General features: G+C 42.2%; 3 protein-coding genes across 6 annotated transcripts in view; all 3 read left to right on the top strand.

The window, feature by feature from the left end:
* The first annotated feature begins 1,307 nt into the window (after positions 1 to 1,307).
* LOC123746442 (cuticle protein 7) lies at positions 1,308 to 4,525 on the top strand. The gene is made up of 2 exons (XM_045727970.2): positions 1,308 to 2,124; positions 2,703 to 4,525. Exons 1-2 carry the CDS (start codon positions 2,032 to 2,034, stop codon positions 3,312 to 3,314), a joined length of 705 nt encoding a protein of 234 aa, XP_045583926.1. The 5' UTR covers positions 1,308 to 2,031; the 3' UTR covers positions 3,315 to 4,525.
* Positions 4,526 to 9,837: 5,312 nt separating this feature from the next.
* On the top strand, positions 9,838 to 12,057 carry LOC123746492 (adhesive plaque matrix protein). The gene is made up of 3 exons (XM_045728019.2): positions 9,838 to 9,861; positions 10,826 to 10,957; positions 11,386 to 12,057. The coding sequence occupies exons 1-3, from the start codon at positions 9,850 to 9,852 to the stop codon at positions 11,968 to 11,970; spliced, it is 729 nt and encodes a 242-aa protein (XP_045583975.2). The 5' UTR covers positions 9,838 to 9,849; the 3' UTR covers positions 11,971 to 12,057.
* Positions 12,058 to 14,351: 2,294 nt separating this feature from the next.
* LOC123746568 (cysteine-rich protein 2-binding protein) overlaps positions 14,352 to 21,999 on the top strand; it is a 50,764-nt gene continuing 43,116 nt past the window's right edge. The window contains exons 1-2 of one of the 4 annotated variants that reach the window (XM_045728169.2): positions 14,352 to 14,455; positions 20,799 to 20,842. In XM_045728169.2, coding sequence (XP_045584125.1) covers positions 20,834 to 20,842 — 9 coding nt within the window. In that variant the 5' untranslated portion in view covers positions 14,352 to 14,455; positions 20,799 to 20,833. Of the gene's footprint in view, positions 14,456 to 18,818; positions 19,140 to 20,798; positions 20,843 to 21,999 lie in introns of those variants that run through there. The other 3 variants (XM_045728171.2, XM_045728168.2, XM_045728170.2) reach the window with 3 other exon arrangements.

The raw sequence follows: 21,999 nt of genomic DNA, 5'->3' as shown, positions 1-21,999 counted from the left end.
AACGAGGAAACTCTCCGCCCGATCCCTATGCCACATCCTTTCAAAGTTGTCGTCGTGCACCCGCCTGGGAAGCCCTATCCCCCTTGCAGGATATGCAAAGGACCTCTTATCCTGAGCCTCTACCCTCCACCCCCACCTGTCGAGCCTCCGACCCATCGAGTCCCCGACCCGTCGAGCTCCCCACCCGTCGAACCCCCGACCCATAAAATTCGACGGTAGTCGCACCCTGAGGTCAGTACGAGTCGATTCTTTCAAGTTAATATAATATATTTGTTACAAATGAGTCATTTTTTGGATTTTCTTTGCAACAATCCAGTAGGGATGTAATTATTCTCTGATTATAAGCTAGAATCGAATGATATGCAATCACTCTCTTAATCAGGACGATTCGAACCTGGGTCAGTTGGATTTCTAGGTCGTAATCATGGCCTACATGCCACCGTATCTCACAATAAAATAATTACTAGGAGGAGATTTGTATAAGTTATAATCGTAAATTGTTATACTAAATATAATCATTAAAATATTACATTTATTGTTGAAGGTCTCCCAAGAAGATGTCAACGATGACACGGGCATCGACCTGGGGCACTCTGAGTGTCGCGACGCGTACCAGACAGGGCAGCCACTCCGTCAACCTTCCAGATGGTCGCAGTCAGATCACCACCTTCTAACCCAGCCTCCACCTACAAGCTAATTACCACTTACAACCCATCCTCCACCGACACGTCAATTCCAGTTTAAATATCAGCCTCCAACTACTTACAAGCCACTTGCAAATCAGCTCCAAGTTACAATCCGTCAATCTTTTACAATCATCAACTACGTTCAAGCCAGCCCCAAGCTGGCTTGGGACTGGCAAGTGCCTGCAAGCTGGCCTTCAAGCTCTCTTCTAACGCTTCATAATAGGCCTAGCCCCATTCACATATAATACTCTTCACCTATTTCTTCCCATTTCCTTTAAGCATCACCTGTTCATTAAGCATCACTCATTCCTTAAGCATCACTCATTCCTTAGGCAGCATCACTCCTTCTCAACCACTTTAAAATCACCCTTTTCTCACCTTTTCCTTAAGCATCACCTATTCCTCCTATCTTTATTATCACCAATTCATCCATTTTCACCACCAGCCATTCCCCCGTCTTTAAACTTGGTCGTCACGTTCTAAATGTTAAACAGTAACTTATTGTAAGGTTTTAATAAAGCAATATATATAAATATATACAATATCTGATCAAATCAATTGGTTCCTCTCTTTGTGTCATATTTTTTTAATAATTATTAATATTACTGTTATTATTGTAATTATTATTAATGTAATTATTTTGCCAAATAATACGATTATTTATAATACTCAAATAATATTCTGGTAGAATAGAATATTACTTTTGTAGCCTGGTAGAAGAAACACTACTCTGGTAGATTGGGACACTAATTTGGTAGATTGGGACACTAATTTGGGAGAAGAAACACTACTATTGTAGATTGGGACACTAATCTGGTAGAAGATAGCACTTGTAGAAGGGAACGTTGCTACACCTTTGTGATATATTGCAAAATGAGCTGTTGTTCTGAAATATGGCTGCAGTACTTTCATACAGACATACAGATCACCCATTTGCGCATGCCTATCCGTGTGCACGCGCGTGCATACCAGTGCATATATATGGAACACAAAGATCAACTCTTAAACTCCCACGCAGCATAAGAGCTTAAGACGACCGGATAAGCATTACGATGGGATCGATATAACCGTCGATATTTTACCAACTATTAACGTAATTAAAAGACCGAAAATACATGGCCATGAGTGTACTGGAGAAAGGCGCCAGATTGTATATATACAGCGAGGCTGCTGGCTGGACCCCTCACAATACAATCATGACGTTCAGGGTGAGACCAGACAAGCTGTATCACAGTTATATATTGAAAACTAAATGGAATACGTCAAGCTCCTTGCGACACATTTTCAAGCGTTTTCCGATAGTGTTTAGTGCATTTCGTATCGTATTTTCCAGGTCGTCGTTATTATGTTCGTGGTCGTGGTGGTTCATGGTGAAGGACCTCCTGTATACCGCCGTCCTTCCTATCCAAGTCCTCGCTATCAGGACGACTATGATGACGTAAGTGGCAAGGCCTTACCTCAGTATGGCAAACTGTTTTAAACAGTGGTGGTACACCTTTCTTGAACAGTGGTGAATATCCCTAATCATATGTTACACAATATTTCCGATAATCAATTTTGTTGTCGAACGATAGCTCATGGTGGGGGTTTCAGGTGTGCTTACTTAGATATAAGTTACAGCCTTAATAAACACTGAACCCACACATCTGAAAATAGATGAAGTGGCGACGTATTAGTCCGTCAGGGAATCACCAGGTCGCGAGTTCAAGTCACTCTATTGCCTCTAAATTATATGCAAAAATGGTGCAAATGTGGGGGACCCATAGCCTCGGAGAAGAAAATAAGGATTATTCAGAGAAGACCTTGTGGATTCTCACTGAACATTTTAATATTTTTTATAATATATTTTATTATATATATGTATGAGAGAGGTCCACCTGGAAGCGACCTGTTATTCTACTTTCAACTGTACTATCAACCTGCCTTTTATTTTCTTTGCAACTAAAGAAAGTAGCTGTTATATAAATTGTAATTTCAGATTTTCTAATCATTATTGCTATCCCTTGCTTCTGGCAGGCTCCCTCGAGATACATCTTCAACTACAAGGTCGCCGACGACTACTCCGGCGCCAACTTTGGTCAGAATGAGGCCCGCGATGGCCACAAGACTGAGGGCAGTTACACGGTGGACCTTCCGGACGGTCGTAGGCAGACTGTCACCTACTTGGATGTCGGTGATGGTCTGGAAGCTGTGGTGAATTATGAGGGTGAGGCCCAGTACCCCGAGTACAAGCCAGAGTACAAGGCTTTTCCCACATATAAGCCCCTTCCTAAGTATAAGCCAGTGCCTGCATATAAGCCGACGCCCGAATATAAGCCGGCATCCCCGTATAAATCTGAACCCTTATATAAGCCAGCAACGATATACCAGCCCTACAAACCACCTCTTGTTACGGAGCCATCTTTCGCCTACAAACCATCTCTCAGTTATGAACCATCTATTTACGAACCATCTATTTACAAACCATATATATATGAGCAATCTCCAACTTACGAAGAATCTTCCATTTACGAACCGTCTCCCACTTACGAACCAGCTCTCACCTACGAACAGGCTCCGACCTATGAAGCAGCTTCCACCCGAAAGCTAGCTCCTGCCTACAAACGCATCTCTAAGAACAAACAGTAATCTGGTAAGCTTAGCTACCAGTGAGAAGACTCTTCTCTCTCATTCCTTGAAGTACACAACTTGTCTCAGGATTCCTTTACCAAATACATAGATATACAGATAGATTCACCCCCCCCCCCCTTTCCTCAAGTTGTTGAGTGGCCTTAAATATTATATAACAAATGATGAATTTGTCAAAAGTCAAGTAGCTGTGATGAGCCAAGTTATTTCTGCAATTCTCCAGTTGAAATGTTTTAAGCTCATTACTGTCACCATTAATGAATTTGATGAGCCATGATAGTATAATGCCATGCTGAAAATTCTTATTTACTGATGAGGCTCATAGTGTGGATTCTTCTTCTTCTTTAAATAGTATTGTGAATTACAACATCTAATGACTTTCTTTCAAATTAACCAAAGATTAATTGTGAAGTGCCATGTTCAAAATACCTGTTTATGCTGCTTACAGATGTCAACATCGACAAGTTAAACACATGAATATATTATATTTCAAGGTAGATCATCTTGGTTATTTTTTTCACTTCAAATATCATTCAGTCATCATTAGGAATAAAATGTACAACTAATATATTTTATTCATGTTTGCATGGTTTTGTTTATTTGATGTTAAGGTGTTATGTCAATGTTAATTGACAGAATTTGTTATTAGCGTGACTATTAGAATCAAGTCGACCCTTTTTCAGACTGGTTAATACTATTTATAATGTTCTTCTAGTCATTCTGGTCGTGTTAGAGTATATTAGATTTGGGGGATTAGACAGAAGTTAGGCTTTAATATGCCCTGCTTTCTACAATAGCACAATTGACTTATATTTAGTTAGGAGCAAGTTAAAAAGGAATAAAACTATAATCTAAAACTAACACATCACACTTTTCACATTGAGCTCATTTTAAGCACTTTTAAACATTTTTTAATTAAGAGATTTATACACTGAAAGGTGAACTCCATGTCTTGGTGTACATACATTTGAGAATTTACTTTAGATCTGGACTGTGTTGAAACTAACATATACTTGCTGGTTGCTCAGTAAGGTATTGTGTTCTACTTAATAAACTTCCACATGTTGATATACTTTTACAACACCGAAATCCCCAAACACACTCAGACCCTCAAAATTAAATATTACAAACCATCAACAAGAAATTCAATAAACATTTCTGCAATCGCTAAATCTCTGATTTGGCGATTGCCAACTAAGTCCAGAACTGGAAGCCAGGAACCCCAGCTGACTACCTGTTGCATCAGGTTTTTTTTCTGACACAGACGTGGCTACACATTTACAATGCTAACCAGCATATATACATTTTCTTCTGTCCTCCATGGACAGAGTTAGAGATCTGTTAAACATATAGCTCAATGATTTATTAAACAATGAACCACACAGTGATTGTAGTGCTTTGAAAATGCTAATCTATCAGGCTTGTGGTCATCCAGAACTCCACCCAGCCTTCAGGCTCTCTCTCTCGACACTAACAACTCTTTAATGAGAGTCGAATTTAAGATCACTAATGATATAATCATTTACTGTGTTGGCCAGAAAGTGCATTATCCACCATGAATACAGTGGAAAGAGTTCTCAAAAGTACAGAGAGCTGTTTCAATATAAATATTTAGAAAATAATCATGTTAAGTGTAAATTTGGGAAGACTTACAATCAGTATGAAAATTTCCAAACTTATTTTATGTTGACGAAGGATGGCAGGGTGGCAGGGGTGTGGCGACCATCCATGGATGGCAGGGGTGTGGCAACCATCTATGAGTGGCAGGTGTGTGGCGACCATACATGGGAGGCAGGTGTGTGGCGACCATCCATGGATGGCAGGTGTGTGGCGACCATCCATGGATGGCAGGTGTGTGGCGACCATCCATGGATGGCAGGTGTGTGGCGACCATCCATGGATGGCAGGTGTGTGGCGACCATACATGGGAGGCATGGTCAGGCTTGATAACGGTCTAGGCCGGACCGAAACATCGTCGTCTCTCCATCTTCTGGTGTGTGTGTGGGTTGGTCATCATATATCCAGCCACTTTATGGTGATTTATCGTCTGGAATAACTAACTGTTGTGGGAGGCATTCTGGGAGACATCAGTTACTGGCCCAAGAGGGACTTTGAAAACCTTAACAGGTTTTCTTTCCTCGACAAAAGGAACTATTTCTCTCTAGAGGAACGTGGGATTGATTGATTTAAGAAAAGGATAGACATATATGAATAAGTTTGGATGGATTTAAATCAGAGCTGCTTCGTTGGGCCAATTGGCCTTCTGTAATTTCCTCTATTCTTGTCCCTTATTCTTTATTCCTCAGGATGTGATGACAATCAGGTTTAAACCACGACGTTCAAAACCAATCAGGTTTACAAGAACATTTGGGTTAATCGGGGAAAAATAGATCTGCGTACTAATCAGAGGTGACAAGGGCTTACTGACCAATCATTGAAAACCAGGACGCCGTGGGCCAATCAGAAGAAACAACAAAGTATTTAGAAATCAATGGGAAATACTGACGCCAGGACGAATAGGGGCAAGATAAGCTTCATTTCCCCAATCAGGGAGAAAAAGACTTAGGGATTGCTTGCTGGAATCCCTCTGGCGTCGAAACCAATCCCTGGTGGAAATGATATACACCCGGAAAGAAGGACGTGCAGGCCAGTCCAAAAACATCCAAACCAATCATCGGTTACATGCACAACCGAACCAATCACGAGTAGCAAGGACAACCGAACCAATCACGGGTAGCAAGGACAACCGAACCAATCACGAGTAGCAAGGACAACCGAACCAATCACGGGTAGCAAGGACAACCGAACCAATCACGAGTAGCAAGGACAACCGAACCAATCACGGGTAGCAAGGACAACCGAACCAATCACCGGTACGAAGGACATATAGACTAATTACCTTATACGAGAAAGGAAGACGTTAACCCTTAGAGAGCATAAGTTGCGACACCACATTATCCGCTTGTATTCTTGCAAGATCTTGCAACATTGGATCTTGCAACACTGGATCTTGCGTCACTTGCGCCTCATCAACCTCAACTACTCCTCCGTAAGCCCGTAAATCCTGTAAGTAGAAAATACGTGTATTGTTGAGCAAAGTATGAATACGTTATTAACCTACATTGTGAATGCGTCTTAATTCGCATATGGGACCGGTTGGTTGCGCCATGTTAGAAATGTTTCCGGTTCTCAACTCAGACTGAATCTACCTTATCAACGTTGATTTACGCATGAGAGGGGGTAAAACGATAAACATTGATGTTATTGTTAGGTTAACTTAACAAATTTTTTAGTTAGTTTTTATTTTTGGAGGATAAGAAGGCTTGTCGAGGCCCCTCTCTCCCCTTAGCTCATCCCCAAGATGCGACCCACAGCAGTTACCTAATTCCAGGGTACCTATTTACTGCTAGGTAAACAGAGTTCTTCGTATGTAAGGAAACTAGGTGAAATCTCTCAACTCGCGCAGGAGCCTAACCTGGGACTATGCGTTGCTGGAGCTTCTGTCAGACACTAGCAGACTTCGGATGGACTACGAGGCTATCTTGTAACAGCCTTCAGTGAATAAAATAGTTACCAAGCTAAGAGAATCGCGTTATTTGATTGGCCACTCACACGTGAGTTCAAATGTGTTTTAAGAAGAGCTGGGTTTCTACTAATCTCTTAGCGGTAGATTTGTATATTTGTGATGATGGATTGAGATATCGTTAGTATGAATAGTGCAAACAATAAGGCAGTTTATTTTTATGAGAACTTGAGCACTTCTGAATGATTGTTTGTGCACTGTCAACACTTACTGCCCTGCTGGTAACATTAGATAGTTTATCTCTTAGAACTATAGATGTTGATTCTCACTTGATCGACATATTCAACTCTTTCGTATATGGATAAATTTTCAATTCTTCGCAGGTAAATACTGGTTTGGAAACAGTATTGTAAATTCATGGAACAACATAATAATATAGAGATGGTCTCGTTGAATTGTTTCAAGCGCAGGTTAGACATATATTTGACCGAATTTGGGTGCATATAAACAAACTGCCTCATATGGGCCAAACACCATACAGTTTCCTTAATTTTGTTATTATATTCGATATTTTTTATGGTTCTTGTGTCTTGCGCTCGAAAAATTATCTTTGTGGCTTCATTTTATACTTTTTCTAGTTTTTTCGTTTAGCTCTAGAAAGATTAATTTGATACTGTGTATATTTAATACAAGTACTGAAGTTTTTTTCACAGATGTTAGTTTCTTTTCAAGATAACTTAGACTGAAACTGACAGGTGAATCTCTAATAAGTTGCGGTTCTGAATTGCTTTGCAAAATAAAAATCTGAAATGTGTTTATTAATATACATTTGTGTTTACACTTTGATGAATATATAGTCGGTGCAGATCACAGAAATATTGCATTTAGATCAAATCGGCCAGACTGATAAAGCAAGAATTTAGCACCTCTGAACGATCAGTCTTAAAGTCAAACCACCTCTGTTTTCGGTACAAAATTGAAACTTTTTAAGTTCGTGAACAACAGACTATTGGTTACAAAAGCCATTAAAAACTTTACCAGCTTACTTTTATAGCATGCAAATGAAAGTTCACCGTCAGGAAAGTTGCTGTTGAAAGTCTATGTTTAAATAAGGAGATGATTCAACTGACTTACAGTAAAGATTATAGATATCTGTTTTAGAAACAAAGATTTCAACAGCTAACTCTTTCTTTGTTTTTTTTTACACAGGTGGGTACAGGATTAGATGAAATCTGACTCCTGTTGTCAGACGTCGGGGAAGACGTCTCCCGTCACGTAGGGTGCGGTTGCACCTCTACAGATCTCCAGTATCAGCTAATGATACTGGTAATGGCTCGAAAGGGCCACCACTTACGGGCTATTCATGCCCGTGCCACCTTTTAGGTGGATTACTCTTCATCATCACTCCTGGTGGCAGACTGAGAACTTTCCCTTCCTAGAGCTCATGGTAAGCCTCACCCCTGCAACTTTCCCTGGAATACGACTCGCTAATCAGTTTTACTCCCAGGTCCACATTTACTGCTGAGGGAACAGAGGCCAAGAGCTATGGATTAGTTCCCAGTTAGTCCTCCTCCGGTTTTGTCCCGGGGTGAGAGTGTATTCACCTAGTTGTATTCAGCTAGTTGTGTTTGCGGGGGTTGAGCTCTTCTCTTTCGGCCCGCTTCTCAACTGCCAATCAATGAACTGTTACTAACTACTAACTAATTTTTTTCACACACACACCTGGGATGCAGCCCGTAACAGCAGTCTAACTCCCAGGTACCTATTTACTGCTAGGTGAATAGAGGCATGAGATGAAAGGAAACGCTGGCAATTTGTTTCTGCGCTCTCTCTCTCTCTCTCTCTCTCTCTCTCTCTCTCTCTCTCTCTCTCTCTCTCTCTCTCTCTCTCTCTCTCTCTTGGTGCACAAATGATGTAGTTAAGTCATTACCTCAACCTCAGTAACATGTAAGCAATGAAGAAATGTCTGGGTAAGTTGCATCAGTGACGAAACAGCTTGGGCTTAGAGAAGATTACTGACAGAAAACACAGAGAACCACCACTGCTCAGAGTGTCACGGTCAGGTCTTCTGAATGTGTAATCACAACATATATATTTGGGTCAGCCGTAATCTTGTATAATAACAGAGGGTCGGAGTTCTAATAAATTCCCAGCTATTCACAGTTATATATGAGTGAACTAGCCTGTGGGGTCCAAGCCTGTGGGGCTTGGACCCCACAGGCTTGTGGGGTCCAAGACAAGCCCCACAGGCTTGTCCCCCTCAAATAATCGGTGTTATTAAATTTGGACAAACCGGAAAAGTTTTTGCACTGATGTTGCAAAGAAAACTGAACCAAGTCAAACCTTGCTAGGCCTAATACACGCTATCTGAGGTCCAACATAGTACATATATGTACTATACTAGGCCTAGAAATATTTTAGCTTGGTTTTTAGCTTTATTTTCTCGGATTTCATAAGTTGAATAGTACCAAATTCTACTATCTAATTGTCCATTAGGTCTATGTATGTACTGTGGTTCACACAGTTAGAAATAGTAACTGTGCAGTTGTGTGTGTACTCACCTAGTTGTGCTTGCTGGGGTTGAGCTCTGGCTCTTTGGTTCCGCCTCTCAACTGTCAATCAACTGGTGTACAGGTTCCTGAGTCTACTGGGTTCTGTCATAGTGTGTGTGTGTGTGTGTGTGTGTGTGTTTATGCTCGTAAAATTAGGATTATTTTCTCGTTTATTTTTCACGTATTGTATCATAAAAAAACACAACGTGGAACGCCTTCATAACTTCAATATGAAACTAGTCTCAATAGGAAAGTAGTCACAATAGCAAATTAGCCACATTAGGAAAGTAGCAACAGGAGGAAAGTAGCCATAAGACAACCCAATTTGACCTCGACGTGATGGTGTGAGGGAGATGGGGCGGGGGAGTGTGGTGTGGGCGTGTCCTGGAAGGGAGGGAAGGGGCTGGCATCACAATATATAAGCCAGGGTGTAGGCGCCTCTCACCATCACTCTTCAGCCATGGCTCTCAAGGTGCGCAAATACTCTAATCACTCGTTTTTGTCCGGATAACTGAGCGCTTATTGTGTTGTCGACAGCGTTCGTGGATATTTTCTTGTTATCGTCTATGATACATAACTCTGATTAGTAAACAAATCCACAAGAGGCCAGTGACGAGGATTCGAACCTGCGTCCGGGAGCATCCCAGACGCTGTCTTAATCGACTGAGCTACGACATGGTAAAAGAGTTGAAACCGAAGTTCTGCTGAACTTACTAGAACATCAGTAGAACTTCGGTTTCAACTCTTTTTACTATGTTGTAGCTCAGTCGATTAAGGCAGCGTCTGGGATGCTCCCGGACGCAGGTTCGAATCCTCGTCACGGCCCTTGTGGATTTGTTCATTTGATGCATCACGCTATTGTGATTTCTGTGTGTGCTCTGATTAGTGTTTGTTATCTGTGCTTTTATTGCTGAGAAGTTTGAAATATGTTGCAAAAGTGCAGGCGATGAGTCACAATAACGTGGCTAAAGTATGTTGACCTGGGGCCAGATTCACGAAAGCACTTACACAAGCACTTACGAACGTGTACATCTTTCCTCAAAATTTGACGGCTTTGGTTACATTTATTAAACAGTTTACAAGCATGAAAACTTGCCAATCAACTGTTGTTATTGTTATAAACAGCCTCCTGGTGCTTCGGAGCCCATTAACTGATTAATAATTGGAAACAAAGCCGCCAAAGATTGAGTAAAGATGTACAGGTTCGTAAGTGCTTGCGTAAGTGCTTTTGTGAATCTGGCCCCAGACCGTCGTCGTCCCTTCACCTTCTAGTGTGTGGTCTGGTCAACATGTTGCAAAAGTCATTGTACTTGAATATGATAAAATTATTATGGTTTAATATTAGTGTTGAGGGAATACGTTCCTTGGTGTTAACGCGAGCCGTGTGTAGTAATACTTTTTTATTTTGTGGATTAATTAATGTGGATGTGTTACAGAACTTGTTGGTGGCGAGTGTGGCGGTGTTGGCGATGGCAGAGCCGCCCCCAAGATACCCAGACCCTACTCCATATGCCCCGGTACCCTCATACCCTTCCCACTCACGATACCCAAAAGAAGAATACCAGGTCGTAAGTAGCAGACTTCTGAATGAGTATTTAGATTACTAATATTACCCTCTGAAGATCATGTCTTCTCAAACAAAATATAGGCTATTAGTTGTCTCTCAATGTTTCTTCGCTTTCTTGCTAAACATTTTATTCCATTTATAATACTCCGTAAGTCTTTATAGTGCTAAGATTATAGTCTTCAGATCACGTCTTTTCACGTAAAATATAGGCTATCGTTGCTCATTTAAAAGTTTTCTTAGTGTTTTTTTGACTACGCATCTAAGTCCATAAACGTGCCTCTCTGACACCTTTTCAGCCAACACCAAGAATTCTTGACCTTAAGTTAATTAACTTAACACTACTATGATCACTCTTTATTTATCAAATGTTGTATCCTTCTTGTTGGTAGTATAAGCTCCAGCGCCTCATGTTGACGGACTATTCCCCAGATCCTACCCAAATACGCCTTCAATTATGGCGTCTCAGATGAGTACTCGGGCACCAACTTCGGCCACTCTGAGGTCCGCGACGGCTACAAGACTGAGGGCAGCTACTCGGTGGACCTCCCAGACGGTCGCAAACAGATCGTCAATTACGTGGACAATGGTGATGGTCTGGAGGCCCAGGTCACCTACGAGGGAGAAGCCCACTATCCGGAGTATAAGCCAGAGTATCAACCCGCCCCTGTGTACAAACCCAAACCCGCTTATTCGCCGTATGAACCTGAACCTGTTTACAAACCTGCTCCCGCCTACAAGCCAGTCCCCACCTATCGGCCTGCCCCCAGTTATGAACCAATTCCAAAATATCCAACTCCTATCTACGAACCGGCTCCTACTTATAAGCCTGTGTCTAACTATCCACCTCCAGCCTATGAAGAGGATGCTAGCTATCCACCTCCAGCTTACAAGCCTGCCCCTAGTTATCCACCTCCAGCTTATGGGTTGTCTCCAAGTTACCCTGACCTTAGTTACATCCCCACCTACCTCGAAAATAGCGATCCTGACTATAATCCTGACCCAAACTATGCTTAAGGCAGCACCTCGGTGGGGCAGCACTTGTTCTACACGTCAGTTGAACCGCTCAAGGGTAATGTATGAATGTTTCTAGTTTCATTAAAGACTTTTTCAAAAATACCAGTTTATATATTTCCTCACACATACCGAGTCTCCAAGAAGAGTTTCATTGCTAAAATAGATTTAAAAATTATCTCAATGGGGAACTCCTTACATTTTTTGTGGGTAGAATGTAATTATGTGTTAATTGGCTGTTGATTGCTGGATTGATTACCCAGCAGTCAACAGCCAATTAACACATAATTTCATTCAACCCCACTTCAAGACCCCGAACCAACACAGAAATAAGAAGATAAAACACGCAATATACCCATTGTTTGGTGTTCTGTCTTTGCCCATTGGTTTGTGTCTTGTCACCTCACACAAAAAAACGAATATAAGTACGATCTGAGTCAGGTGTTGACAAAGGCCCCGGGGATACGAACCCATGACAAAGCGCTCGCGGAACGCCAGGCGAGTGTCTTACCAGTGGTGCCAGATTGGGCTACAAGTAGCGAATTGGGCTACTTTTGAGAGCCCCGCGCTCTCAAATTTTAATTTCGCTACTTGCTGGTTTTTGGGCTAGTTTAAAAACAAGATGGGCTAATTTGGGCGATTAATGTTAAGAAACTTAATGGTGATTATTTATGGTCAGGTGCAACACACACAAGCACCCCGCGATAGCAGCCACAGACTGACGACTCAAATGCGAGCACAGCACGCAGTATATCCTTTCATGACCAAAGATTACATTCAACCCCCCCCCCAAAAAAAAATCTTCCACTTACGGGCTATTCATGCCCGTGAGTAAATTTAGGGAAACCATGGAACCACCTTCCCGACGAAGCCGTAAATGATAAAACATTGCTCGATAAAATCGCCAGGGTAAATAGGGGACATTTGACAAGCCGCCGGCTTCCTATCCTCACAGAGATAGTGACCCTCTGGAAAATTCAGGTAAATCTTGGCTAATTGTAAACACTTTAATGCGCGCGCGCCCCATGAAAAAAAAATAGTGCATTGTGCGCGCGGCGTTTTGGGCTCTTGAGCGTAAACACCAAAAAGTGTGTAATCTTTTCACTCTTCTGACACCAATTCTCAAGCTACGTATTTCATTTTGGTATCACTGTGTTGGCAATAAAATTCTCCACAAGATCATATGTATAACATGTCACCAAAGCATTAGCTATCCCACCACGAAATAAATAAAATGTAGATCACTCGCCGTGACGCCCAAACAGCAACAAAATGTTCATACTCTTTTGTTTGTTAGTCAGCTCCACATTAGTCCTACAGCGTTATATTTTATATCACTGAACTCGCAATAAAATTCCCTACATAGACATATGCATATAAATGTAGAATCATGATCGCGGCCCACAACAAGAGTGTGTGAAGTGGGCAATTACCCTCGTTGTGTCAACACCTCAGTAGTCTCTCCACTAAGTTACAATACAATGCCGTTTTCTCAAATAGGTCATGTGCCTATTAAGAGAAAACGGAAATTTAATGGCAAACATTTTCATACTAACCCCAAGTCGATCGAATAAGAATTGGATTTTATGTTGTTTTTTACATCGGCCGGCTATTTACGGCGCGATTGCGGAACCCGTTAGCCAAGCCAGTTGTGTATTTACGGCGCGGTTGCGTTAATAATTATATAATTATTAAGTAATCCTGAAATGTTTGTTTATTGAAAGCAGGGCTGTGTTAGCAGCATTATACTCTCTGAGCAAAGCGATGCACTGCTGCCCCTCGACCCAGACGGTGGTCACTGGGGCCCATGCCTGTGGACCTGTACTTAAAACCACGTTCTCGTCTGTGGACCCTCCCTACTTTGGTAGGGCTCTCGGTGTGCTTGGTAGAGTTAGGGGCGTGTTTGTCTGGTTAGATGAGGTATTTGTTTGCTAGGCTTGTGGGTACACAACTGGTCGGGATATGGTCGTTTCCAATATGAGACGATTCGGCTAAATTCATTTTCTGTTTTAAAACCGGATGTATTGTTATGCTAGGCTGCATTAGGTTATGTTATTAAGGTTAGGCTGCATTGGGCTCGGTTGGATTAGATTGGTTGGATTTGGGTTACGTTAGGTTGGGTTGAGCTAGGTTAGTCAGGTTTTAAAATTCAAAATTCCCGCCACGAAGCAGCCTCTATATGGCGTAGTGGTAAAGCAGGCGCCCGGCTCGTCGGCAGCACTTTGACCTGGATTCGTATCCTGCCCGTATGATATTCAGATCTATAAACTACTTTAGAAAGGCCTATAATGCATATTAATATAAATTTACACACTCCTGGCGCTATACGCTATAATATAAAATTAAATATTTTTTAAATTTAAATATGGTGTTCAAATAATTTTAGGCAGAGGGTCTCTGGGTCGGTTGGTCGCTAACGGTCATTTGACCATGACCCCGCCAGTCGTCAGGAAGCAGCGGCGGAGTGAACTACGTCGTTCCCCTCTAGGTAAGGCTGATCATTTTTTTTTTTTTTTTTTTTTTTTACTAATATATCTGAGCAGTTGGGAGGTACGCATGAATATATAGTCTACCTCCACCTACAATGCTTAATGCATTATACATTTGTTCGCTATTATAACACAGAGTTTTAGTAATGTCTCCGAGGGTCACTATTTCCGTAATTTTTTTTTCATCCGGGTTCTGTAGTATTCAAATGTTTGTATTCCAATAATGCTAAATAGTCTGTCCTCTCTCGGATTATGTGGAAGATTTTTGAGATATATACAAGAGTTGTTACATTCTTGTACAGCCACTAGTACGCGTACGTAGCGTTTCGGGCAGGTCCCTGGAATACGATCCCCGCCGCGAAGAATCGTTGTTACAACCAAGTACACATTATACTGTTGAGTTAAACAGAGGCTACAGTTAAGGATTTGCGCCCAGTAAATCCCCCCCGGCCAGGATACGAATTTTGAGGATCATGATTTGCCAACATTATATGGGTAGGATATTATGTAGAAGAATCTTTCCCAGAGTGTTAAACTGCCCCGTCGTCAGGCTAGGCTCGTTAACGGGGCGGTCGACCTCCCCCCCCCCCACCCAACTCCCCACCCTTCCAAGACGCATTTATTATCGACTTTCATGTACTGTGTATTAAAAAAAAGATTCGTTCATGCTAGGCTTGGGGTTACACAACTGGTCGGGGTCCGGTTATACAACTGGTGGGGCATCGGTTATACAACTGGTCGGGCTCCGGTTAAATAACTTGTCGGGGTCCGATTATATAACTCGTCGGGCTCCGGTTACACAACTGGTCAGGCTCCGGGGGTGTCATTGGGGCTTAGGGTTGTGCATGGTCTGGTTTCGGTTCATGCATGGTTGTGATCCAGAGGTTGTTTGGTTCGTTCATGCTAGGTTTGTGGTTACACAACTGGTCGGGGTCCGGTTACACAACTAGTGGGGCTTCGGTTACACAACTGGTCGGGCTCCGGTTAAATAACTGGTCGGGCTCCGGTTATCATAACTGGTCGGGCTCCGGTTATCTTAACTGGTCGGGCTCCGGGGGTGTCACTGGGGCTTAGGGTTGTGCATGATCGGGCTTCGGTTCGTGCATGGTTGTGCTCCAGGGGTTGTGTGTTAGTGCCTCATGTTTCTTTGCTGGATCATCAGGTTGTTTCTTGACTATGACTAATTGCATGTTTATTTTCTAGGGCTTCATTGTTGTATTTTTGCAAGAGTTCCAGGTTTCTTTTTGTGTATAGGGCTCAATTGTTTGTTTGGTTTGGCTCCAAAGTTAGCTCTTAAGGCAAGGGTGTTAGGTAGGGCTAAGGAAGTCTTTGTTTGGTAGACCTAGGGAGGGAGTTTGGTTAGACTCTGGGCTGTTTGTTTGGCTTGGTGTGGGTTAGATGAGTTGTTTGCATGCTAGGCTTGCAGTTACACAACTGGTTGGGATCCGGTTAAATAACTGATCGGGCTCCGGTTACACAACTGGTCGGGCTCTGGGGGTGTCACTGGGGCTTCGGTTCATGCATGGTTGTGATCCAGAGGTTGTTTGGTTCGTTCATGCTAGGTTTGTGGTTACACAACTGGTCGGGGTCCGGTTACACAACTAGTGGGGCTTCGGTTACACAACTGGTCGGGCTCCGGTTAAATAACTGGTCGGGCTCCGGTTATCATAACTGGTCGGGCTCCGGTTATCTTAACTGGTCGGGCTCCGGGGGTGTCACTGGGGCTTAGGGTTGTGCATGATCGGGCTTCGGTTCGTGCATGGTTGTGCTCCAGGGGTTGTGTGTTAGTGTCTCATGTTTCTTTGCTGGATCATCAGGTTGTTTCTTGACTATGACTAATTGCATGTTTATTTTCTAGGGCTTCATTGTTGTATTTTTGCAAGAGTTCCAGGTTTCTTTTTGTGTATAGGGCTCAATTGTTTGTTTGGTTTGGCTCCAAAGTTAGCTCTTAAGGCAAGGGTGTTAGGGCTAAGGAAGGCTTTGTTTGGTAAACCTAGGGAGGGAGTTTGGTTAGGCTCTGGAGCTGTTTGTTTGGCTTGGTGTGGGTTTGATGAGTTGTTTGCATGCTAGGCTTGCAGTTACACAACTGGTTGGGATCCGGTTAAATAACTGGTCGGGCTCCGGTTACACAACTGGTCGGGCTCTGGGGGTGTCACTCGGGCTTCGGTTCATGCATGGTTGTGATCCAGAGGTTGTTTGGTTCGTTCATGCTAGGTTTGTGGTTACACAACTGGTCGGGGTCCGGTTACACAACTAGTGGGGCTTCGGTTACACAACTGGTCGGGCTCCGGTTAAATAACTGGTCGGGCTCCGGTTATCATAACTGGTCGGGCTCCGGTTATCTTAACTGGTCGGGCTCCGGGGGTGTCACTGGGGCTTAGGGTTGTGCATGATCGGGCTTCGGTTCGTGCATGGTTGTGCTCCAGGGGTTGTGTGTTAGTGCCTCATGTTTCTTTGCTGGATCATCAGGTTGTTTCTTGACTATGACTAATTGCATGTTTATTTTCTAGGGTTTCATTGTTGTATTTTTGCAAGAGTTCCAGGTTTCTTTTTGTGTATAGGGCTCAATTGTTTGTTTGGTTTGGCTCCAAAGTTAGCTCTTAAGGCAAGGGTGTCAGGTAGGGCTAAGGAAGGCTTTGTTTGGTAGACCTAGGGAGGGAGTTTGGTTAGGCTCTGGAGCTGTTTGTTTGGCTTGGTGTGGGTTTGATGAGTTGTTTGCATGCTAGGCTTGCAGTTACACAACTGGTTGGGATCCGGTTAAATAACTGGTCGGGCTACGGTTACACAACTGGTCGAGCTCTGGGGGTGTCACTGGGGCTTCGGTTCATGCATGGTTGTGATCCAGAGGTTGTTTGGTTCGTTCATGCTAGGTTTGTGGTTACACAACTGGTCGGGGTCCGGTTACACAACTAGTGGGGCTTCGGTTACACAACTGGTCGGGCTCCGGTTAAATAACTGGTCGGGCTCCGGTTACACAACTGGTCGGGCTCCGGTTACTTAACTGGTCGGGCTCCGGGGGTGTCACTGGGGCTTAGGGTTGTGCATGATCGGGCTTCGGTTCTTGCATGGTTGTGATCCAGAGGTTGTTTGGTTCGTTCATGGTAGGTTTGTTGTTACACAACTGGTCGGGCTCCGTTTACTTAACTGGTCGGGCTCCGGGGGTGTCACTGGGGCTTAGGGTTGTGCATGATCGGGCTTCGGTTCATGCATGGTTGTGATCCAAAGGTTGTTTGGTTCGTTCTTGGTAGGTTTGTTGTTACACAGCTGGTCGGGCTCCGGTTACTTAACTGGTCGGGCTCCGGGGGTGTCACTGGGGCTTAGGGTTGTGCATGATCGGGCTTCGGTTCATGCATGGTTGTGATCCAGAGGTTGTTTGGTTCGTTCATGCTAGGTTTGTGGTTACGCAACTGGTCGGGGTCCGGTTACACAACTAGTGGGGCTTCGGTTACACAACTGGTCGGGCTCCGGTTAAATAACTGGTCGGGCTCCGGTTATCATAACTGGTCGGGCTCCGGTTATCTTAACTGGTCGGGCTCCGGGGGTGTCACTGGGGCTTAGGGTTGTGCATGATCGGGCTTCGGTTCGTGCATGGTTGTGCTCCAGGGGTTGTGTGTTAGTGTCTCATGTTTCTTTGCTGGATCATCAGGTTGTTTCTTGACTATGACTAATTGTATGTTCATTTTCTAGGGCTTTATTGTTGTATTTTTGCAAGAATTTCAGGTTTCTTTTTGTGTATAGGGCTCAATTGTTTGTTTGGTTTGGCTCCAAAGTTAGTTCTTAAGGCAAGGGTGTTAGGTAGGGCTAAGGAAGGCTTTGGTAGACCTAGGGAGGGAGTTTGGTTAGGCTCTGGGCTGTTTGTTTGGCTTGGTGTGGGTTTGATGAGTTGTTTGCATGCTAGGCTTGCAGTTACACAACTGGTTGGCTTTCGGTTACACATCTGGTGAGGCTCCGGTTCCAGAACTGGTCAGGCTTTGGTTACACAACTGGTTGGGCTCTGGTTACAAAACTTTTTTGGCTTCGGGGATGTCATTTGGGCTTCGGTTCGTGCATGGTTGTGATCCAGAGGTTGTTTGGGTATTATTATTATAATATATAATATATAATATATATATATATATATATATATATATATATATATATATATATATATATATATATATATATATATATATAATTGTGTGTGTGGTGTGTGTGCAGAAATAATATTAATAAAACAATTAACATCGTGCAGTGTACCTGTATATCAAAATAATATTACGTTGCAACCCGTATCAGTCACTAAAAATAATTGGGCTACTCTTATTACAAATTCGCTACTTGTAGTCCGTCAGCTCGCTACTTTCAGCAATTTGTATCTGGCAACCCTGTGTCTTACCACTACACCACAGAGACTGTTCATATAAAGTTACGTCCATAACATTACTGAACTTCATTTAGTAAGTAGAAGATTTTAAAAATGAATATCATTATACTGTGGTGTTAATATTAATCAAAACGAATACGAAACGTTTTCATTTTGTGCCCGAAATGCTATAATCTGTGAGTGTTGAGTACCGTGAGGTGACGAGTAGTGGAGAGTCAGCGGGTGAATTTTAATAACAGTGCTGCCGGTCAGCTGGGTGGTGCTGACACAATTGTCACGGTACGTGAACAGTCTCGGGGGGCCTCTCTCAGAAATGTTTGGTAATATGTTTATTGTTTGTGACGTGTCTATATAACAGGTTGTACTGAACGCGGTGTGGTGCTACCTCATCCCTTTGTGTGTATTTTACCTCAATTAACTTATTTGATTTCAATTTCGGGCCTCTAGTGTTGCTGGAGCTCTCTCAGGGTACTGTTGCTGCCCTTCAGCCGGGGTGTTCTGTACATCCTTAGTTTAGTTCAGAAAACGAGAGTATCCCTGTCCATAAATGTGGTGATCTCACTCATGTCAACTTCACATCTTCAGTATATCAATTCTGCCAAACTTGTCTAAAATATTTGTAAAGCTAATCTACAAGCAGCTTTACTCTTATCTAGCCAAACACAATATACTTAGCTCTTTCCAATATGGCTTCAGACCCAAAAAAATCACAAACGATGCGCTTATTAGTATGATTAACTTGATACATGCAGCTCTTGATAAAAATGAGTTCCCTGTTGGGTTATTTGTGGACCTGCATAAGGCTTTAGACACTGTCAACCACCAAAACCTTCTTCTTAAATTACATCATTATGGAGTCAGAAGTCACTCCCTGCAATATCTTCAGTCTTACCTTACTGACAGCTCCAGTATGTTTCTGTGAATAATTCCATTTCTCCCACCCTACCCATCAACATTGGTATTCCTCAGCACAGCATACATGGCCCTCTCCTCTTTACCATCTACATTAATGACCTTCCAAATGCCTCCCAACACCTCAAACCAATAATATTTGCTGACCACACAACCTTCATTTACTCCAGTCCTGACCCCCTTGCTTTAAATGTCACAGTGAATACTGAGGTAAATAAAGTCCATCTTTGGCTAACTGCCAACAAACTCACCCTTAACATTGATAAAACTTTCTATATTTTGTTTGGTAATAAATCCTCAAATCAAATTAATCTAAGTACAAACAATATACAAATTAGTAACGAAGTAGATGGAAAATTCCTTGGCGTTCTCATTGACCACACGCTGAATTTCCAGGGACACATTCTAAATATAGCAAAAAAAGTTTCTAAAACTGTTGGCATTCTTTCTAAGATCAGATATTATGTACCTCGCCCTGGCCTGGTGACGCTCTATTACTCTCTCACCTATCCTTATCTCAACTATGGTATTTGTGCTTGGGGTTCTACTACCCAAAATCATTTACGTCCTCTAATTACTCAACACATAGCTGCTATTAAGACAATATCTAACTCTGGCCCCAGACAGCACTCAGTACCCTTACTCAAATCTCTGAATATGTTAGATATTAAGTCTGCACATCCTCTCATGTGTACTCTATATATTTAAAACTCTGGAATTGTAATGTCGATCCTGACCTTAAAAGCTTCCTAGAAGGTTGTAACAGAACTCATGAGCACCACACCAGAAACAAATACCTATTTGATATTCCAAGAGTGTGACTTAACCAAAATAGAAATGCTCTACAAATCAAGGGAACCAGAATGTGGAATGACCTTCCCAATCATGTCAAAGGCTGTACCTCTCACAACCAGTTTAATGAAGAAAATATTAGTATATTTACCCATGTTATTATAAGTTTCATATAAATTTACATTTTGTATTAAAAATTACCTTTAATAATTATATGTATTGCATTTGAGCCCTGTACAGCTATATTCTTACTTGTATACACGTTTTATTTTCAGACTCCTATTGAATGCGCATGAAGTGAAACGTGGAAATGGGTACTGTGAGTATCTTCATTGTCTTTTGTCTTTGCTTCAGCAGGATCAAGCTGTTAGCTCTTGGACCCTGCCTTACTAACCGTCGGTTACCTAATTCATTTTGTTGGGGACAGGCTGTGTAATTACCTAAGTGTAGTTACAGGATGAGCTATGCTCGTGGTGTCCCGTCCTCCCAGCACTGTCACATAACGCTTTGAAACTACTGACGGTTTTGGCCTCCTTCTCACTTAATTTGTTCCAACCGTCTACCACTCTGTTTGTGAAAGTGAATTTTCTTATATTTCTTCGGCATCTTTGTTTAATTAATTTAAATCTATGACCTCTTGTTCTTGAAGTTCCAGGTCTCGGGAAATCTTCCCTGTCGATTTTATCAATTCCTGTTACTATTTTGTATGTAGTGATCATATCGCCTCTTTTTTTTCTGTCTTCTAGTTTTGGCATATTTAATGCCTCTATCTTCTCCTCGTAGCTCTTGCCCTTCAGTTCTGGGAGCCACTTAGTAGCATGTCTTTGCACCTTTTCCAGTTTGTTGATGTGCTTCTTAAGATAGGGGCACCACACAACCACTGCATATTCTAGCTTTAGCCTAACAAAAGTCGTGAACAATTTCTTTAGTATTTCACCATCCATGTATTTAAAAGCAATTCTGAAGTTAGAAAGCATGGCATAGGCTCCTCGCACAACACTCTTTATGATTGCACAACGCAATCTTTTAAAAATTATAAAAAAATTTCATCCATGTTAGAAGCGTACCTGTCACTCCTCCAATGTGTTCGTTTCCAGAACAACCTCTTATGTGGGACTCTGTTTTTGCCTTTTTTAGGTCAATGTAAATGCAATCAACCGAACCATCTCTTTCCTATAGAATCTTGGTAACTATCATTAGGGTGGCTATTTCTAAATCTCCAAGAAGGATGACACAGAAAGTACTTGGCAAATTAATTACTGAAGTCTTAGGCCTGAAGATTTACCCTAAATCAAATATGTTGTATGATTTGAAGTACAGTATATAAAAAGCTGTAGAAAATATGCTTAGCAGAATTTATTTGTCAAATATCACTATACAGTAATTTGATGAATGCTATTTTATTATTTTTCTGAAATGAATTTTTAAAACCTACTGTATATATATTACATACATGATTCATTCAGCAAAAATAGA

The sequence above is a fragment of the Procambarus clarkii genome, chromosome 90 (assembly GCF_040958095.1).
Source record: "Procambarus clarkii isolate CNS0578487 chromosome 90, FALCON_Pclarkii_2.0, whole genome shotgun sequence".
Taxonomy (NCBI): Eukaryota; Metazoa; Arthropoda; class Malacostraca; order Decapoda; family Cambaridae; genus Procambarus; species Procambarus clarkii.
This window is presented reverse-complemented; position numbering and strand designations above follow the sequence as displayed.

What these genes read in the sequence shown, in the direction of transcription:
- LOC123746492 (XM_045728019.2), top strand. An exon ending in CAAAAGAAGAATACCAGGTC is followed by an intron (nt 10,958 to 11,385) that starts GTAAGTAGCAGA and finishes ACTATTCCCCAG; the next exon opens with ATCCTACCCAAATACGCCTT.
- LOC123746442 (XM_045727970.2), top strand. Translation starts at nt 2,032, where the DNA reads ATGTTCGTGGTCGTGGTGGTTCATGGTGAAGGACCTCCTGTATACCGC. An exon ending in ATCAGGACGACTATGATGAC is followed by an intron (nt 2,125 to 2,702) that starts GTAAGTGGCAAG and finishes TGCTTCTGGCAG; the next exon opens with GCTCCCTCGAGATACATCTT.